Source organism: Petromyzon marinus, chromosome 66 (assembly GCF_048934315.1).
Source record: "Petromyzon marinus isolate PM22_M1 ecotype Great Lakes invasive population chromosome 66, UKy_Petmar_22M1.pri1.0, whole genome shotgun sequence".
NCBI lineage: Eukaryota > Metazoa > Chordata > Hyperoartia > Petromyzontiformes > Petromyzontidae > Petromyzon > Petromyzon marinus.
Window position 1 is genome coordinate 1,143,879 of NC_133732.1, and position 22,106 is coordinate 1,165,984.

Genomic DNA, 22,106 nt, shown 5'->3' on the forward strand with positions numbered 1-22,106 from the left:
CAAGAGGCGATAAAGGTGAGGGGGGGCAGGGAGGGGGGGGCCAGGGAGGGGGGGAGGAGCCAGGGAGGGGGGGCAGAGAGGGGGGGGCAGAGAGGGGGGGACAGGGAGGGGGGGAGTCAGGGGGAGCCAGGGAGGGGGGGGCAGAGGGGGGGGGGGGAGTCGGGGAGGGGGAGGAGCCAGGGAGGGGGGGGCCAGGGAGGGGGGGAGGCCAGGGAGGGAGGGGGGAGCCGGGGCGGGGGAGCCAGGGAGGGAGGGAGGTGCCAGGGAGAGGGAGGGGGGGAGGAGCCAGGGAGGGGGGGGAGGAGCCAGGGAGGGGGGGGAGCCAGGGAGCGGGGGAGGGGGGGAGCAGGGGGAGGGGCTTCAAGTTAAGAGACAAACTTTCAAATGTCTATTGAACGTTAAGTTAAGAAGTGTTGTCTTTGAAATGGTGAATCACAGAAGTTAGGAAACGCATCCCTACAGAAGTGATGTTATAAGTGATTCACTTTACGACGGCTCAATGCACAAAGTTCCAGGAATGTAAGTCGAGGTTTTATTACTGTACTGGGAATTTCACCTTCGATTGCCATGGTTGGCTACGTACGGTGCGAAAAAAGTTCAACATCCCTGCTATGCACGCTCTGAATGATAACACCATAGCCTAAATGCATTGTGAATTCTGATATATACCAAACTGTATGATGACAAATATCTTATACCGATCGGTACTATTATCTCATAAACCCGAAATCCTGTGCACTGTGGATTCTAACTCCATAGTCTATGTGCACTGTAGATTCTAACCCCATAGTCTACGTGCACTGTGGATTCTAACCCCATAGTCTACGTGCACTGTGGATTCTAACCCCATAGTCTATGTGCACTGTGGATTCTAACCCCATAGTCTATGTGCACTGTGGATTCTAACCCCATAGTCTACGTGCACTGTGGATTCTAACCCCATAATCTACGTGCACTGCGGATTCTAACCCCATAGTCTATGTGCACTGTGGATTCTAACCCCATAGTCTATGTGCACTGTGGATTCTAACCCCATAGTCTATGTGCACTGTGGATTCTAACCCCATAGTCTGTGCACTGGATTCTAACCCCATAGTCTATGTGCACTATGGATTCTAACCCCATAGTCTATGTGCACTATGGATTCTAACCCCATAGTCTATGTGCACTATGAATTATAACCCTTAGCCTACGTGCACTATGGATTATAACCCGATAGCATATGTGCACTATGGATTCTAACCTGTAGCCAACGTCCACTGGATTCTAACCCCCATAGCCTATGTGCACTGTGGATTCTAACCCGATAGTCTATGTGCACTATAGATTATAACCCCATAGCTTACGTGCACTATGGATTCTAACCCGATAGCATATGTGCACTGGATTCTAAACTGTAGCCGACGTGCACTGAATTCTAACCCCATAGCCTACGTGCACTATGGATTATAACCCCCATAACTTATGTGCACTATGGATTCTAACCCCCATAACCTATATGCACTATGGATTCTAACCCCATAGCCTACGTGCACTATGGATTCTAACCCCATAGCCTACGTGCACTATGGATTATAACATGTAGCCCATGTGCATTATGGATTATAACCTGTGGCCGATGTGCACTAGATTCTAACCCCATAGTCTACGTGCACTATGGATTCTAACCCCATAGTCTACGTGCACTATGGATTCTAACCCCATAGTCTACGTGCACTATGGATTATAACCCCATAGTCTACGTGCACTATGGATTATAACCCCATAGTCTACGTGCACTATGGATTCTAACCCCATAGCCTACGTGCACTATGGATTCTAACCCGATAGCATATGTGCACTATGAATTCTAACCCCTTAGCCAACGTGCCCTATGGATTCTAACCCGATATCTTACTTGCACTATGGATTCTAACCCCGTAGTCTACGTGCACTATGGATTCTAACTCCATAGCCCACGTGCACTATGGATTCTAACCCCATATCCAATTTTAACTATGGATTGTAACCTGTGGCCGATGTGCACTGGATTCTAACCCCCATAACCTACGTGCACTATGGATTCTAACCTGTAGCCTATGTGCACTATGGATTATAACTCCATAACCGATTTGGATGATTACACCCCCCCCAACAGTCGATGTGCACTTTGGGTTCTAACCAGACATCCTATTCGGACTATGGATTTCAACCCCTATAGCCTATGTGAACTATGGATTGTGGTCCCGGCCCGCGAGGCGCAATGGCGGAGGCCGTCACCTCCATGCGGAGGCTGAGGGCGCAGAGAGGTGAGCGCGGCCCGAGGTCGACCCCCGGGGCTCACGGGACCCCCTGAGAGCCCCTGAGAGCCCCTAGGACCCCCTGGGACCCCCTAGGACCCCCTAGGAGCCCCTGGGACCCCCTAGGAGCCCCTAGGACCCCCTAGGAGCCCCTGGGACCCCCTAGGACCCCCTAGGACGCCTAGGAGCCCTAGAAGCCCCTAGGAGCCCCTAGGACCCCCTAGGACTCCTTAGGAGCCCCTAGGACCCCCTGGGACCCCCTAGGAGCCCCTGGGACCCCCTAGGAGCCCCTGGGACCCCCTGGGAACCCCCTAGGAGCCCCTAGGACCCCCTAGGAGCCCCCTAGGAGCCCCTGGGACCCCCTAGGAGCCCCTAGGACCCCCTGGGACCCCCTAGGAGCCCCCTAGGGGCTTGCGAAGTGAACTCTCCTCGCGGCTCCCCTCGCGGCCTTGGCAGCTGCTCGGCACTCGCCCGAGCGGCTCGCGTGGCCTGGCCGGGGCAGCTTTGTCTGTGTGTGTCTGTGTGTGTGTGTGTCTGTGTGTGTGTGTCTATGTGTGTGTGTGTCTGTGTGTGTGTGTCTGTGTGTGTGTGTCTATGTGTGTGTGTGTGTCAGTGTGTGTGTGTCTGTGTGTGTGCCTATGTGTGTGTGTGTCTATGTGTGTGTGTGTCTGTGTGTGTGTGTCTGTGTGTGTGTGTCTATGTGTGTGTGTGTCTGTGTGTGTGCCTATGTGTGTGTGTCTATGTGTGTGTGTGTGTGTGTCTGTGTGTGTGTGTCTATGTGTGTGTGTCTATGTGTGTGTGTCTGTGTGTGTCTATGTGTGTGTGTCTATGTGTGTGTGTGTCTATGTGTGTCAGTGTGTGTGTGTCTGTGTGTGTGTGTCTATGTGTGTGTGTGTCTGTGTGTGTCTGTGTGTGTGTCTATGTGTGTGTGTCTGTGTGTGTCTATGTGTGTGTGTCTGTGTGTCTGTGTGTGTGTGTCTATGTGTGTGTGTGTGTCTGTGTGTGTGTGTCTGTGTGTGTCTGTGTGTGTGTCTGTGTGTGTGTCTATGTGTGTGTGTGTCTGTGTGTGTGTGTCTATGTGTGTGTCTGTGTGTCTATGTGTGTGTGTCTATGTGTGTGTGTCTATGTGTGTCAGTGTGTGTCTATGTGTGTGTGTGTGTGTCAGTGTGTGTGTGTGTCTATGTGTGTGTGTCTGTGTGTGTGTGTCTGTGTGTGTGTCTGTGTGTGTGTGTCTATGTGTGTGTGTCTGTGTCTATGTGTGTGTGTCTGTGTCTATGTGTGTGTCTATCTGTCTGTGTCTGTGTCTGTGTGTATCTATCTGTCTACGTGTGTGTCTGTCTGTGTGTGTCTATGTGTGTGTGTCTATGTGTGTGTGTCTGTGTGTGTGTCTGTGTCTATGTGTGTGTGTCTATGTGTGTGTGTCTGTGTGTGTGTCTGTGTGTCTATGTCTGTGTGTGTCTATGTATGTGCGTGTGTCTATGTGTGTCTGTGTCTATGTGTGTGTGTCTATGTCTGTGTTTATATGTGTGTGTCTATCTGTCTGTGTGTGTCTATCTGTGTGTGTCTATCTGTGTGTCTATGTCTGTGTGTGTCTGTGTCTATCTGTGTGTGTTTATCTGTCTGAGTGTCTATCTGTGTGTTTGTCTATCTGTGTCTGTGTGTCTATCTGTGTGTCTGTGTCTATGTGTGTCTGTGTGTGTGTCTGTGTCTATCTGTTTCTATGTGTGTGTCTATCTGTGTGTCTATGTGTGTCTATGTGTCTGTGTCTATCTGTGTGTCTATCTGTGTGTCTATGTGTCCGTGTCTATCTGTGTGTATATCTGTGTGTCTATGTGTCCGTGTCTATCTGTGTGTCTATCTGTGTGTCTGTGTGCGTGTCTGTATCTATGTGTGTCTGTGTGAGCCTGTGTGTGTCTGTGTGTGTATCTATCTGTGTGTGTGTCTGTGTGTGTCTGTGTGTGTGTCTATCTGTGTCTGTGTCTATCTGTGTGTGTCTATGTCTGTGTATATCTGTGTGTCTGTGTCTTATCTGTGTGTGTGTCTGTTTGTGTCTATCTGTGTCTGTGTCTATGTGTCTGTCTATCTGTGTGTCTATGTGTGTCTGTGTGTGTGTCTGTGTCTATGTGTGTGTCTGTGTGTGTCTGTGTGTCTATCTGTGTGTATCTGTGTGTGTGTCTCTGTCTGTGTGTGTGTGTGTCTGTCTGTGTGTGTGTCTATGTCTGTGTGTGTGTGTCTGTGTGTCTGTGTGTGTGTGTGTCTGTGTGTCTACCTCCTCGCGGTGCCGGACGGGCAACTCTGTCGTGGAGGGAGATCCAATTTTTTTTGGCTCCTCCCCTCATGGCATATGTGTCCACCACAGGGGCTAAACGGGGGCTCTGGACGGGTGCGAGGGGCTGGTAACCCCTTCACCTTCAATTAATTACCACGAAACCACGAATTAAACTGAAATATGTAACAACTAAGCTTGTGCCGGAGGCCCCGGGGGGCCAGGCGTCTATGACGTCTCCTGGCCAAACCCCAATTGGCGGAGCCAGGAGATTGAATACCTACCCTCGGGGCTACTCCAGAAACAACGAAAAGCCACTACGGGTGGCCACGTGGAATGTTCGAACGCTCACTGCAGAGGAGAGGCTGCCACTCCTCTGTCGGGAGCTGGACCGGTACCGCCTGGATCTATGCGGCATTCAGGAGGTCTGGTGGACCGGCTCTGGCTCCTGCCACCATGAGGGGTGGACAGTCCTCTACTCGGGGCAGCAGACTGCCAAACAAGAGGGTGTGGGTCTTCTTTTGAACAAAAGAATGAAGGGGGCGTGGGAGCGTGGCGGTGAGGTGTGGGAAGCTGTAAGCCCCAGGCTACTTTGGGCTCGCCTTCCCATCAACCGGAGGCGAGGAATGGTGGTCGTGGTTACTTATGCCCCCACCGAAGATGAACATCCGTGGAGGGATGCAGGCAAAGCCGATGAGTCAGATGCCTTCTATGACCTCCTGTCACAGGTGCTGGCTAAAGTGGCCCCTCAGGATAGAGTCATCATGTTGGGTGACTTCAATGCCCGAGTTGGTCATGATACTGGCACCTGGTCTGGAGTGATTGGAGGGCATGGGCCAGATCAGCTCAATAACAACGGTAGGAGGCTGCTAGATTTTTGTGCAGCCCATGGGCTTGTAATTACCAACACGCTGTTCCGGCATCGGTGCATCCACACAACATCATGGATGCATGCCGGGTCCAAGCAAGAACATCTGCTGGACTACATAGTGACAGACCAGCGAATGCGAGCCCATGTCCTTGACACCAGGACCTACCGTGGAGCTGATCTGCCCTCTGACCATCGACTAGTCATCTGTAAGATGCGCCTGCCATTCTTCCACTCCGGTGGTGGGTGTACACCCAGGATCCCATTCCAACCTAAAGTGGCCTGGTCTCAGTTATCTGATGAAAGTTGCAAGCGAGAATTTCATCATCGCTTGCGGCTGGGATTGGCATCGTCCCCGACTCCTCCTGATGTCGAGGGTACATGGGCGAGGTTTAGGACTGTGACTCATGCAGCTGCAATGGCTGCTTTGGGTACGCGGTCCAGACCTCCCCAGACACCCTGGCTGACAGAGGAGTTGTTTAGGATGGTTGAGAAAAAGCGACAGGCCCACTGTCATCGGCTACAGAATCCCACGTCAGAGAATGAGGAGGCTTACCGCAGCCTTCGCTCGGAGGTTCGGAGAGCCGTGAGGCGCTGCAAGGATGGGTGGTGGTCGCGGGTTGCTGAGGGGATGGAGTCTGCCTCAGTGGCCCGTGATCACAAATCTCTATTTAACTCCATCAAAAAAGTAACCTGCAGCGCCACACCTATTACCATCATTAGGGGAAAAAACGGTGATCCAATTTCCGACCCCCAGGAACAGGTTCGCAGATTTGCTGAGCATTTCTGTGAGGTCCTGGGGGAGGGAAAATCCCTCAGCCAGGAAAACATCGTGGCACAAAGTGAGGATGACCCTGCTGAGGCTGCGGTGCCTCAAATATTGGATGAAGTCACCCCCTGTGAGTGGCTGGCTGAGGTGCCATCTGCTGAGGAAGTATTGAAGGCGATCCGGAGTCTGAGACCAGGAAAGGCAGCGGGCAGAGATGATCTCCCAAGCGAAATGCTGAGGGAGGGTGGCGTTTGTGCACAGACTGCCCTATATGACATCATAACAACAGTCTGGACCACTGGACGGGTTCCGCAGGATTGGAAGGATGCCCTGGTGGTCCCTCTCTTTAAGAAGGGGGACCGCACAGACTGTAACATGTGGGAGCCAGAGGGATGTCCTCTGGCTCCCACATTATTTAACATCTATTTTGACCACGTAGTTCGTGAAGCCTTCAATAGCTGTACCGGGGGAATCTCCATATGGTACAGATATAATGGGAGGCTAATGGATGCCCGGGTGCGGTCAAGGGATGGCTCCCTATTGCTCAACCACGTTATGTATGCTGATGATTTGGTAATAGCTGCTCAGTCAGAGGAGGAGTTGGAGACGCTGCTGCTGAGACTGGAGCGTGCCACTAAGAGGTGGGGCCTTACCATCAGCCCCACCAAAACTAAGCACCTGCCTGGGTATTTTGTACCATCGGACACTCTACCCCCACAACTCGCAATCGGTGATGGGGCAGTTGTGGAGAGAGTGGAGAGTTTCCCATACCTGGGCAGTGTGCTTATGACTGGCTTCAGTTTAACAGCAGAGGTCTCACTCCGAATCAGTCGAGCGGCAATATCTTTTCATCGGTTGCGTAACGCTGTGTGGAAGTTACCTGGTCTGTCGCTCCGCACTAAGCTTCAGGTCTTCTCGGCCACGGTCATTCCCTCCCTTCTCTACGCTTGCGAAACGTGGACCCCCCTAATGGAACATCTTCGCCGGTTAGAAACATTTAGGCTGGCCTGCCTACGATCCATCCTGGGTTTAACCAGACTGGATTGTGTGAGGAGCTCACAAATCCTTGAAAGATCTGGGCAGGGTCCCATCGGTGAGCTCCTCCGGCAGGCAAGGCTGCGATGGCTGGGTCATGTAGCCCGCATGCCCAGCCACCGCATGCCGAAACAGCTTTTGTTTGGCCGGATTGAGGGCGCTAAGCGGGCGCGGCACGGGCTAGAGAAGAGATGGAGTGATGTGGTACAGGAGGACGTGGAGCTGAGTGGACTTGCCAATGACTGGTACCAGCGGTGTCAAGATCGGCCTCTGTGGAGGAGGCTCGTGAAGGATGCTACTGGGCAGTTGGAGGCAGTCGCCCTCCAACAACAACGGAGGGCGGAGGAGCGATGCTCACAACAGCGAGCGGAGCGCTGGGTGGCTAAAGCACAGCAGGTTGGCACAGTAGGGGGCACAGGTGGTGCATCAGCCAGTCATCTCAGTCAGTCGACCCGTGGCACCTGGGTCTGCCCCGTGACCTCCTGCCAGCGGGCGTTCGACACTTCACGTGGCCTCAGGGTGCACATAGCCTGGCACAAGCGTCGTGGTGACGTCACCGCCACTTAGTGGCGAATGGCGGTTGTTGTTGTTGTATCTGTGTGTGTCTATGTGTCTATGTCTGTGTCTATGTCTGTGTCTATCTGTGTCTATGTCTATGTGTCTGTGTTTGTCTGTCTGTGTGTGTGTCTATGTCTCTTTGTGTGTCTATCTGTGTGTCTGTGTGTGTCTGTGTGTGTCTGTGTCTATCTGTGTCTATGTCTATCTGTGTGTCTATGTCTGTGTCTATCTGTGTGTCTGTGTCTATGTGTCTGTGTCTATCTGTGTGTCTGTGTCTATCTGTGTGTCTGTGTGTCTATCTGTGTGTGTCTGTGTGTGTCTGTGTGTGTGTCTGAGGTGCCATCTGTTGAGGAAGTACTGAGGGCGATCCGGAGTCTGAGACCGGGAAAGGCACCGGGCAGAGATGATCTCCCAAGCGAAATGCTGAGGGAGGGTGGCGTTTGTGCACAGACTGCCCTATATGACATCATAACAACAGTCTGGACCACTGGAGGGGTTCCACAGGATTGGAAGGATGCCCTGGTGGTCCCTCTCTTTAAGAAGGGGGACCGCACAGACTGTAACAACTACAGGGGCATTTCACTCCTCAGTGTGCCGGGAAAGGTCCTGGCAAGGATTATTCAGCATCGCCTTGCCAGGCACGCTGAGGAGAGGCTTGCGGAGCCCCAATGCGGTTTCAGGAAAGGGCGGTCCTGCACAGATGCCATATTTTCTGTCCGTCTGCTACAGCAAAGGTGTAGGGAATTCGAAAAATACCTACATCTCTGCTTTATTTACTTGGTCAAGGCCTATGATACCATCAGTAGGCCTGGGCTCTGAGTTGTTCTTCGTACTTTTGGAGTACCTGACCCTCTGCTCACGATCATTAAGGACCTTCATGATAGTGAGCGGGCCCGGGTAAAACTACGTGGCCGGGAGTCAGAGCCATTCCCTCTACACCTTGGGGTGCGACAGGGATGTCCTCTGGCTCCCACATTATTTAACATCTATTTTGACCACATAGTTCGTGAAGCCTTCAATAGCTGTACCGGGGGAATCTCCATATGGTACAGATATAATGGGAGGCTGATCGATGCCCAGGTGCGGTCAAGGGATGGCTCCCTATTGCTCAACCACGTTATGTATGCTGATGATTTGGTAATAGCTGCTCATTCAGAGGAGGAGTTGGAGACGCTGCTGCTGAGACTGGAGCGTGCCACTAAGAGGTGGGGCCTTACCATCAGCCCCACCAAAACTAAGCACCTGCCTGGGTATTTTGTACCATTGGACACTACACCCCCACAACTCCCAATCGGTAATGGGGCAGTTGTGGAGCGAGTGGAGAGTTTCCCATACCTGGGCAGTGTGCTTATGACCGGCTCCAGTTTAACAGCAGAGGTCTCACTCCGAATCAGTCGAGCGGCAGTATCTTTTCATCGGTTGCGTAACGCTGTGTGGAAGCTACCTGGTCTGTCGCTCCGCACTAAGCTTCAGGTCTTCTCGGCCACGGTCATTCCCTCCCTTCTCTACGCTTGCGAAACGTGGACCCCCCTAATGGAACATCTTCGCCGGTTAGAAACATTTAGGCTGGCCTGCCTACGATCCATCCTGGGTTTAACCAGACTGGATTATGTGAGCTCACAAATCCTTGAAAGATCTGGGCAAGGTCCCATCGGTGAGCTCCTCCGGTGGGCAAGGCTGCGATGGCTGGGTCATGTAGCCCGCATGCCCAGCCACCGCATGCCGAAACAGCTTTTGTTCGGCCGGATCGAGGAGGCTAAACGGGCGCGGCACGGGCTAGAGAAGAGATGGAGTGATGTGGTACAGGAGGACGTGGTGCTGAGTGGACTTGCCGTACTAGCGGTGTCAAGATCGGCCTCTGTGGAGGAGGCTCGTGAAGGACACTACTGGGCAGTTGGAGGCAGTCGCCCTCCAACAACAACAGAGGGCGGAGGAGCGACGCTCACAACAACGAGCGGAGTGCCGGGTGGATAAAGCACAGCAGGTTGGCACAGTAGGGGGCACAAGTGGTGCATCAGCCAGTCATCTCAGTCAGTCGACTTGTTGCACCTGGGTCTGCCCCGTGGCCTCCTGCCAGCGGGCGTTTGACGCTTCACGTGGCCTCAAGGTGCACATGGCCTGGCACAAGCGTCGTGGTCACGTCACCACCACTTAGTGGCAAATGGCGGTTGTTGTTGTATCTGTGTGTGTCTGTGTGAGTCTGTGTGTGTGTGAGTGTGTGAGTCTGTGTGTGTGTGAGTCTGTGTGTGAGTGTGTGAGTCTTGTGTGTGAGTCTGTGAGTCTGTGTGTATGTGAGTGTGTGAGTCTGTGAGTCTGTGTCTTGTGTGTGAGTGTGTGAGTGTGTGAGTCTGTGAGTCTGTGTGTGAGTCTGTGTGTGTGTGAGTCTGTATGTGTGTGAGTCTGTGTGTGAGTCTGTGTGTTTGTGTGTCTGTGTGTGAGTCTGTGAATGTGTGAGTCTGTGGGTCCCTGTGTGAGTCGGTGGGTCTGTGTGAGTCTTTGTGTGTCTCTGTGTGGGTATTATCTGTCAGTCTCTATGTGAGTCTGTGAGTCTGTGTGAATCTGTGGGTGTCTGTGTGAGTCTGTGAGTGTGTGCGAGTCAGTGGGTCTCTGTGTGAGTCTGTGAGTATGTTTGAGTCTGTGGGTCTCTGTGTGAGTCTGTGAGTGTGTTTGAGTCTGTGGGTCTCTGTGTGAGTCTGTGAGTGTGTGTGAGTCTGTGGGTCTCTGTGTGAGTCTGTGAGTGTGTTTGAGTCTGGGTCTGTGTGAGTGTGTGTGTGTTTGAGCCTGGTTCTCTGTGTGAGTCTGTGGGTCTCTGAGTCTGTGGGTCTCTGTGTGAGTCTGTGGGTCTCTGTGTGAGTCTGTGGGTCTCTGTGTGAGTCTGTGGGTCTCTGTGTGAGTCTGTGGGTCTCTGTGTGAGTCTGTGGGTCTCTGAGTCTGTGGGGTCTCTGTGTGAGTCTGTGAGTCTCTGTGTGGGTCTGGGTCTCTGTGTGGGTCTGGGTCTCTGTGTGAGTCTGTGGGTCTCTGTAGGAGTCTGTGGGTCTCTGGTAGTCTGTGGATCTTTGTCCGAGTCTGTGTGAGTCTGAGTCTGGGACTGTGAGTTTATGGGTTTCTGCGTGAATCTGTGTGGGTCTTCGTGAGTCTGTTCGTCTCTCTGACCATACTTCCCCACTCTGGTCTCTGCATCTCAGTGGCGGAGGCCCTGGCTGTTGCTGATGAGCGACGACGACTCAGCGACACAGGCACCACCACCACCACCTCCTCGACCTCGGCAACGGCTACTAAACCAGGTAACTGCAACCACAACAATTACACCTATTAACAACTCCACCCATTAACAATAACCACACCAGGTTCAACAACACCTACCACTACGACACCAGCCACAACCACCACTGAGCAACATCTACAGCAAGAGTCACAACGACACCACCCAGATACAACACCACTCAGATACAACACCACCCAGATACAACACCACCCAGATACAACACCACCCAGATACAACACCACTCAGATACAACACCACCCAGATACAACACCACCCAGATACAACACCACTCAGATACAACACCACCCAGATACAACACCACCCAGATACAACACCACCCAGATACAACACCACTCAGATACAACACCACCCAGATACAACACCACCCAGATACAACACCACCCAGATACAACACCACCCAGATACAACACCACTCAGATACAACACCACCCAGATACAACACCACCCAGATACAACACCACCCAGATACAACACCAGTCAGATACAACACCACCCAGATACAACACCACCCAGATACAACACCACCCAGATACAACACCACCCAGATACAACACCACCCAGATACAACACCACCCAGATACAACACCACCCAGATACAACACCACCCAGATACAACACCACTCAGATACAACACCAGTCAGATACAACACCACCCAGATACAACACCACCCAGATACAACACCACTCAGATACAACACCAGCCAGATACAACACCACCCAGATACAACACCACCCAGATACAACACCACTCAGATACAACACCACCCAGATACAACACCAGTCAGATACAACACCAGTCAGATACAACACCAGTCAGATACAACACCAGTCAGATACAACACCACCCAGATACAACACCACCTACATACAACACCAGTCAGATACAACACCACCCAGATACAACACCACCCAGATACAACACCAGTCAGATACAACACCACCCAGATACAACACCACCCAGATACAACACCACTCAGATACAACACCACCCAGATACAACACCACTCAGATACAACACCACCCAAATACAACACCACTCAGATACAACACCACCCAGATACAACACCAGTCAGATACAACACCAGTCAGATACAACACCACTCAGATACAACACCACTCAGATACAACACCAGTCAGATACGACACCACCCAGATACAACACCAGTCAGATACAACGCCAGTCAGATACAACACCACCCAGATACAACACCACTCAGATACAACACCACCCAGATGCAACACCACCCAGATACAACACCAGTCAGATACAACACCACCCAGATACAACACCACCCAGATACAACACCACTCAGATACAACACCAGTCAGATACAACACCACCCAGATACAACACCACCCAGATACAACACCACCCAGATACAACACCACTCAGATACAACACCACCCAGATACAACACCACCCAGATACAACACCACCCAGATACAACACCACTCAGATACAACACCACCCAGATACAACACCACCCAGATACAACACCACCCAGATACAACACCACCCAGATACAACACCACTCAGATACAACACCACCCAGATACAACACCACCCAGATACAACACCACCCAGATACAACACCAGTCAGATACAACACCACCCAGATACAACACCACCCAGATACAACACCACCCAGATACAACACCACCCAGATACAACACCACCCAGATACAACACCACCCAGATACAACACCACCCAGATACAACACCACCCAGATACAACACCACTCAGATACAACACCAGTCAGATACAACACCACCCAGATACAACACCACCCAGATACAACACCACTCAGATACAACACCACCCAGATACAACACCAGCCAGATACAACACCACCCAGATACAACACCACCCAGATACAACACCACTCAGATACAACACCACCCAGATACAACACCAGTCAGATACAACACCAGTCAGATACAACACCAGTCAGATACAACACCAGTCAGATACAACACCACCCAGATACAACACCACCTACATACAACACCAGTCAGATACAACACCACCCAGATACAACACCACCCAGATACAACACCAGTCAGATACAACACCACCCAGATACAACACCACCCAGATACAACACCACTCAGATACAACACCACCCAGATACAACACCACTCAGATACAACACCACCCAAATACAACACCACTCAGATACAACACCACCCAGATACAACACCAGTCAGATACAACACCAGTCAGATACAACACCACTCAGATACAACACCACTCAGATACAACACCAGTCAGATACGACACCACCCAGATACAACACCAGTCAGATACAACGCCAGTCAGATACAACACCACCCAGATACAACACCACTCAGATACAACACCACCCAGATGCAACACCACCCAGATACAACACCAGTCAGATACAACACCACCCAGATACAACACCACCCAGATACAACACCACTCAGATACAACACCAGTCAGATACAACACCACCCAGATACAACACCACCCAGATACAACACCACTCAGATACAACACCACCCAGATACAACACCACTCAGATACAACACCACCCAGATACAACACCACCCAGATACAACACCACCCAGATACAACACCACTCAGATACAACACCAGTCAGATACAACACCACTCAGACACAACACCAGCCAGATACAACACCAGTCAGATACAACACCACCCAGATACAACACCACCCAGATACAACACCACCCAGATACAACACCACCCAGATACAACACCAGTCAGATACAACACCACCTAGATACAACACCACTCAGATACAACACCACTCAGATACAACACCACACAGATACAACACCAGTCAGATACAACACCACCCAGATACAACACCAGTCAGATACAACACCAGTCAGATACAACACCACCCAGATACAACACCACCCAGATACAACACCAGTCAGATACAACACCACTCAGATACAACACCACCCAGATACAACACCACCCAGATACAACACCACCCAGATACAACACCAGTCAGATACAACACCACTCAGTTACAACACCACCCAGATACAACACCACCTAGATACAACACCAGTCAGATACAACACCACTCAGATACAACACCACCCAGATACAACACCACTCAGATACAACACCAGTCAGATACAACACCACCCAGATACAACACCACCCAGATACAACACCACTCAGATACAACACCAGTCAGATACAACACCACTCAGATACAACACCAGTCAGATACAACACCACCCAGATACAACACCACCCAGATACAACACCACTCAGATACAACACCACCCAGGTACAACACCACCCAGATAAAATGCTGAAATTGGGCATTGCTGGAAGCCCCGTGGTCATGAATCGGATCGTCGTAAACCGGACTATATTTTCTCATCGACAGTAGAAACATCGCCTTCTGAATGTACTTTTTCCACTTATCGGCCGCATTTAGCGGTGGCTTAACAAGAAAGCATCATCCACAAAAAAACATTGGAGAATAGCAAAAGCTCCACGCCAAGTCACGTCCACACCGACTCTGTTCCGGTGAGCTCGGAGCCGCATTGGAAGATGTTATTGTAAATCAAGTTTCGGTGTCGTAACTTGATCGCGCGGTGGCGGTGTGTTGAACGTAAGTGGGTGTGGAGAGTCGTCGTCGTTAACCCGGAGCCCGCCGCCGATGTTGTGGTGGTCGTTGATCTGAAGCTGCTGATGAGTTTGGTGCACAAGCGGGTGTGGCGATGATTGACGATTGTTGTTGTTGATGTGGATGTATTCAGTGGATGCCTCGGCAACTAGGAGATGTTAACTCCCTCACCTGTTATACAGGAGCTTGTGGGTTCAATCCCGACCTTGATGCCTGTTGTATATTTTTGGAGTTTGTGTGTGTCTCTCTCTCTCACCGTGGTCGCATGGATTTTTCTCCGGGTCCTCCGGATTTCCCCTCCACATTTAGAATCAAAGTTACGGCGTCTAGAGTGTTTGGCTGCCGCTAAAGATTTCCACACGATGGTGATGACGATGATGAGCCGCTTCGTTGAGCTATCATTTGTGATTGCCAGGTCGCTTCTGGAGAAGAGCCGCGTAGCTTAGTAGCGGGCCTCACACCTTGTCAAATCAAACATAGTTTACATAGTTTAATAGTGGTGAAAAGGAGACTTGCGCAGGTGTTCTTGAACCGCTTCATTCCGTTGTCACCGCTCGTACGCTCATCATCAAACCCAACCCCGTTCCCACGTTTTCCAGTCCCTTACGAACCCCATTCTCCACCAATCACCTTTCTTCAATTTCGAGCCCTTTCCCGATCCGCTGTCCGCACCGATCCGATCGGAGCGTCGTCCACCCACCCGTCGGATTGCGTGTCACGTGACGTGGGTGGGCCCCTGACCTCCGACCCTTCCCTGGAGCTGCATCCCCCATGTGCATTGATTGGTGCGTGCGATGTCGAGTGCGGGAAGGGATGCGTGTTGTTTGAGTGTGCGAGGATGAATTTCGCTTCGTTTTAAAGCTTTTTGAAAAAAGTGTCGGTTTAAAAATAAAATAAAAAAATTTTGCTGTGGTTTTCACACCTGATGACGATTGCTTGTGTTGCAATCGAAACGTCGTGAGAATTTTGTTGTTTTATTGTTATTATTTTATTATTCCCCTTCTACGTTACTTTACCGCTCAAGAATATGTGTGAGGACGGGTGAGATCTCCTCGACGGTCGTGTTAGTGATGTTGCATTCGTTGTTGATGGAGTTATAATGTAGCGGTCGTGGTGGTGGTGGGTTGTTGTTGATTTTGTTGTTGTCAGTGCTGGACGCTTCGTTCCTGAAGAGTGAGGAGAGACAAAGGCGGGCGAGAGAGAGACGCACGGAAAGAGAGAAAGAGATTGGTACAACAGCCAACGCAACAATGACTACAACCAGTACCGCAACAAACGCCACAACAACCACAACACAACAACCATGACTACAACCACCACATTAACTCCAATCACCACAACAACAACCACCACGGTCATGACTACAAGCACCACAACAACTATAATAACTCCACCACCACCACCACAATACAGTGAGGGAAAAAAGTGTTTGATCCCCTGCTGATTTTGGACGTTTGCCCACTGACAAGGAAATGATCAGTCTATAATTTTAATGGTAGGTTTATTTGAACAGTGAGAGACAGAATAACAACAGGAAAATCCAGAAAAACGCATGTCAAAAATTTAATAAATTGATTTGCATTTTAATGAGGGAAATAAGTATATGACCCCCTCTCAATCACAAAGATTTCTGGCTCCCAAGTGTATTTTATATAGGTAACGAGCTGAGATTAGGAGCACACTCTGAAAGGGAGTGCTCCTAATCTCAGCTTGTTACCTGTATAAAAGACACCTGTCCACATAAGCAATCAATCAATCAGATTCCAAACTCTCCACCATGGCCAAGACCAAAGAGCTCTCCAAGGATGTCAGGGATAAGATTGTAGACCTACACAAGGCTGGAATGGGCTACAAGACCATTGCCAAGCAGCTTGGTGAGAAGTTGACAACAGTTGGTGCGATTATTCGCAAATGGAAGAAACACAAAAGAACTGTCAATCTCCCTCGGCCTGGGGTTCCATGCAAGATCTCACCTCGTGGAGTTGCAATGATCATGAGAACGGTGAGGAATCAGTCCAGAACTACACGGGAGGATCTTGTCAATGATCTCAAGGCAGCTGGGACCATAGTCACCAAAAAAACAATTGGTAACACACTACGCCGTGAAGGACTGAAATCCTGCAGCGCCCGCAAGGTCCCCCTGCTCAAGAAAGCACATATACATGCCCGTCTGAAGTTTGCCAATGAACATCTGAATGATTCAGAGGACAACTGGGTGAAAGTGTTGTGGTCAGATGAGACCAAAATTTAGCTCTTTGGCATCAACTCAACTCGCCGTGTTTGGAGGAGAAGGAATGCTGCCTATGACCCCAAGAACACCATCCCCACCGTCAAACATGAAGGTGGAAACATTATGCTTTGGGGGTGTTTTTCTGCTAAGGGGACAGGACAACTTCACTGCATCAAAGGATGATGGACGGGGCCATCTACCGTCAAATCTTGGGTGAGAACCTCCTTCCCTCAGCCAGGGCATTGGAAATGGGTCGTGGATGGGTATTCCAGCATGACAATGACCCAAAACACACGGTCAAGGCAACAAAGGAGTGGCTCAAGAAGAAGCACATTAAGGTCCTGGAGTGGCCTAGCTAGTCTCCAGACCTTAATCCCATAGAAAATCTGTGGAGGGAGCTGAAGGTTCGAGTTGCCAAACGTCAGCCTCGAAACCTTAATGACTTGGAGAAGATCTGCAAAGAGGAGTGGGACAAAATCCCTCCTGAGATGTGTGCAAACCTGGTGGCCAACTACAAGAAACGTCTGACCTCTGTGATTGCCAACAAGGGTTTTGCCACCAAGTACTAAGTCATGTTTTGCAGAGGGGTCAAATACTTATTTCCCTCATTAAAATGCAAATCAATTTATACCATTTTTGACATGTGTTTTTCTGAATTTTGTTGTTGTTATTCTGTCTCTCACTGTTCAAATAAACCTACCATTAAAATTATAGACTGATCATTTCTTTGTCAGTGGGCAAACGTACAAAATCAGCAGGGGATCAAATACTGTTTTCCCTCACTGTATCTCCAATCACCACAACAACGATAACAATCATGACTACAACCACCATAACAACAACAATCATAACTATAACCACCACAACAACTATAAGAACAACTATAAGAACAACTACAACCACCACCACAATCATGACTACAATCACCACATTAACCGCAAAAAGCAACCACCACCACCACAACCATGGATACAATCACCACAACTACCAAAACGAAAATCATCAGAACAACTTCCACAACAACCACAACCACTACGTCCACCACCACAACAATAACTCCAACCACCACAACAACCCCACGGCTCTCTGCATCTCCCCCGTGTCTCCTGATATCTTGATCTCCCAGTATCTCAGTATGTCTCCCCATCTCTCTGCGTCTCCCCCGTGTCTCCTGATATCTTGATCTCCCAGTATCTCAGTATGTCTCCCCATCTCTCTGCGTCTCCCCCGTGTCTCCTGATATCTTGATCTCCCAGTATCTCAGTATGTCTCCCCATCTCTCTGCGTCTCCCCCGTGTCTCCAGCGTTATGCGTCGTCTCTCCGTCTCACTCGCCACATCCCTCCGTGTTTCTCTCACCTTGTCTCCGTGTCTCCGTCATCCTGTTTCCGTGTGTCTCAGCAGAACATACGGCCGAGACTGCGCCTCCCTCCGTCTCCCTCTGTCTCCCCTTGTGTCTCTGCCTCCCACTGTGTCTGCATCTCCCCCCAAGTCTCTCTCCGTGTCTCACTCCGTGTCTCTGTGTCTCTCTCCGTGTCTCACTCTATGTCTCCATGTCTCACCCCGTGTCTCACCCCGTGTCTCCGTGTGTCTCTCTTTCCCCTTGTCTCACCCCGTCTCTGTGGCTTACCCTCCCGTCACCGTGTCTCACCTCCTGTCTCTCCGTATCACACCCCGTGTCTCGATGTCTCCATGTCTCCATGTTTCTCAGCGGAACGCGCGGTGGAGGCTGTGCGCAGGGAGACAGCCCTGAGACAACAGAGGGAGGAGACGCGTCTCACGGAGACACGCAGAGACCAGGAGACGCGGAGACACACGCTGCTGCAGAGGCAAACGGAGACACGCGCCAGGCGGGACCGCATACTGGTAGTGGCGCTGGTGGTTGTGGTGGTTGTGGTGCTTGTGGTGGTGATGGTGGTAGTGCTGGTGGTAGTGGTGGTAGAGTGGACTGTAGTGTGTGGTGTACTGTCGCTTGTATAGCGTGTACTACAGTATGCACAATGCTGCACAAGTGGTGTGCATGTGGTGCAGACTGTGTATGTGTGTGCACGTGTGGTGCAGACTGTGTATGTGTGTGCACGTGTCGTGCAGACTGTGTGTATATGGTAGAGGTGGTGTGTGTGTGTGTAGGCCTGTAGATCTGGACAAAGTCCCATCGGTGAGCACCTCTGGCAGGCAAGGCTTGCCCAATCACCGCATGCCCAAACAGCTTTTGTTCGGCCGGATCGAGGGGGCTAAACGGGCGTGGCACGGGCTAGAGAAGAGGTGGAGTGATGTGGTACAGGAGGACGTGGAGCTGAGTGGACTTGCCGATGACTGGTACCAGCGGTGTCAAGATCGGCCTCTGTGGAGGAGGCCCGTAAAGGACACTACTGGGCAGTTGGAGGCAGTCGCCCTCCAACAACAACGGAGGGCGGAGGAGCGACGCTCGCAACAACGAGCGGAGCGCCGGGTGGCTAAAGCACAGCAGGTTGGCACAGTAGGGGGCACAGGTGGTGCATCAGCCAGTCATCTCAGTCAGTCGACCCGTGGCACCTGGGTCTGTCCTGTGACCTGCCAGCGAGCCTTCGGTACTTCTCGTGGCCTCAAAGTGCACCTAGCCTGGCACAGGTGCCATGGTGACGTCACCGCAACTTAGTGGAGAATGGCGGATGTTGTTGATGGTGGCGGTAGTGGAGGTGGTGGTGGTTGTGGTGATGATGATGGTGGTGGTGATGATGGTGGATGTGGTGGTGGAGGTGGTTGTGGTAGTTGTGGTGGTAGTGGTGGGTGTAGTTTTTTGGTGGTGTTGATGGTGATGGTGGTGGTAGTGGTTGTGGTGATGGTAGTGGTTGTTGATGTCCTGTGTTGTTGGTTGTGGTTGTTGCAGGAACAGAAGCAGGAGTTGTTGATACAGTCAATTGAACGCCGCTCACCCGGTGAGAACAACCACACTCACCACCACAACCACCACAACTACCACTATAAACACCACCACCTTCAACACTACCATCAACACCACCAACAACAACAACCACCTTTTGCCACTAAGTGGCGGTGACGTCACCACGATGCTTTTGCCAGGCCGTATGCACCTTGAGGCCACGTGAAGTGTCGAACACCCACTGGCAGGAGGTCACGGGGCAGACCCAAGTGCCACGGGTCGACTGACCGAGATGACTGGCTGGTGCACCACCTGTGCCCCTTACTGTGGAACCTGCTGTGCTTTAGTCACCCGGCGCTCCGCTCGTTGTTGTGAGCGTTGCTCCTCCGCCCTCTGTTGTTGGAGGGCAACTGCCTCCAACTTCCCATTAGCGTCCTTCACGAGCCTCCTCCACAGAGGCCGATCTTGATACCGCTGGTACCAGTCATCGGCAAGTCCACTCAGCTCCAAGTCCTCCTGTATCACATCACTCCATCTCTTCTCTAGCCCATGCCGCGCCCGTTTAGCCCCCTCGATCCGGCCGAACAAAAGCTGTTTAGGCCTTGACCAGGTCAATAAAGCAGAGATGTAGGTCTTGTTGGAATTCCCTACACCTCTGCTGGAGCAGACGGACAGAAAATATGGCATCTGTGCAGGACCGCCCTTTCCTGAAACCGCATTGGGGCTCCGCAAGCCTCTCCTCAGCGTGCCTGGCAAGGCGATGTTGAATAATTCTTGCCAGGACCTTTCCCGGCACACTGAGGAGTGAGATGCCCCTGTAGTTGTTACAGTCTGTGCGGTCCCCCTTCTTAAAGAGAGGGACCACCAGGGCATCCTTCCAATCCTGTGGAACCCCTCCAGTGGTCCAGACTATTGTTATGATGTCATGTAGGGCAGTCTGTGCACAAACACCACCCTCCCTCAGCATTTCGCTTGGGAGATCATCTCTGCTCGGTGCCTTTCCTGGTCTCAGACTCTGGATCGCCTTCAGTACTTCCTCAACAGATGGCACCTCAGCCAGCCACTCACAGGGGGTGACTTTCACCTCCAATATTTGTGGCACCGCAGCCTCAGCAGGGTCATCCCCACTTTGTGCCACGATGTTTTCCTGACTGAGGGATTTCCCCTCCCCCAGGACCTCACAGAAATGCTCAACAAATCGCAAACCTGCTCCTGGGGGTCGAAGATTGGATCACCATTCTTTACCCTAATTATGGTAATAGGTGTGGCACTGCAGGTTACTTTTTTGATGGAATTAAAGAGCGATTTGTGATCGCGGGCCACTGAGGCAGACTCCATCTCCTCAGCAACCCACGACCACCACCCATCCTAGCAGTGTCTCACGGCTCTCCGAACCTCTGAGCGAAGGCTGCGGTAAGCCTCCTCATTCTCCGACATGGAATGCTGTAGCCGATGAGAGTAGCCCTGTCGTTTTTTTTTAAGTCAGCTTGAACATCTCCTCTGTCAGCCAGGGTCTCTGGGGAGGTCTGGACCACGTACCCAAAGTAGCCATTGCAGCTGCATGAGCCACAGTTCTAAACCTCGCCCATTTACCCTTGACATCAGGAGGAGTGGGGGACGATGCCAACCCCAGCTTCACACGTTGATGACATTTTGGCTTGCAAATTTCATCAGCAAGCTGAAACCATACCACTAAGGGTATGAATGGGGTTCTGGGTGTACACCCACCACCGGAGTGGAAGAATGGCAGGCGCATCTTACAGATGACAAGTCGATGGTCAGTGGGCAGATCAGCTCCACGGTAGGTCCTGGTGTCTAGGACATGGGTCCGCATCCGCTGTTCCGTCACTATGTAGTCCAGCAGATGTTCTTACTTGGACCCGGCATGCATCCATGATGTGGTGTGGATGCGCCGATGCCGGAACAGCGTGTTGGTAATTACAAGCCCATGGGCTGCACAAAAATCTAGCAGCCTCCTGCCATTGTTATTGAGCTGATCTGGCCCATGCCTTCCAATCACTCCAGACCAGGTGCCAGCATCATGACCAACTCGGGCATTGAAGTCACCCAACAAGATTACTCTATCCCGAGGGGCCACTTGTGACAGGAGGTCATAGAAGGCATCTGACTCATCGGCCTTGCCTGCATCCCTCCATGGATGTTCGTCTTCAGTGGGGGCATAATTAACCACGACCACCATTCCTCGCCTCCGGTTGATGGCAAGGCGAGTCCAAAGTAGCCTGGGACTTACAGCTTCCCACACCTCACCGCCACGCTCCCACGCCCCCTTCATTCTTTTGTTCAAAAGAAG

General features: G+C 51.4%; 1 protein-coding gene across 2 annotated transcripts in view; it reads left to right on the forward strand.

The window, feature by feature from the left end:
• The first annotated feature begins 2,169 nt into the window (after positions 1–2,169).
• Positions 2,170–22,106, forward strand: part of LOC116956550 (uncharacterized) — a 49,300-nt gene continuing 29,363 nt past the window's right edge. For both annotated transcript variants that reach the window (XM_032978243.2, XM_032978244.1), the window contains exons 1-5: positions 2,170–2,288; positions 10,961–11,059; positions 15,853–15,933; positions 18,644–18,798; positions 19,802–19,850. In XM_032978243.2, the coding sequence (XP_032834134.1) occupies positions 2,213–2,288; positions 10,961–11,059; positions 15,853–15,933; positions 18,644–18,798; positions 19,802–19,850 (460 nt within the window). In that variant the 5' untranslated portion in view covers positions 2,170–2,212. The remainder of the gene's footprint in view (positions 2,289–10,960; positions 11,060–15,852; positions 15,934–18,643; positions 18,799–19,801; positions 19,851–22,106) is intronic.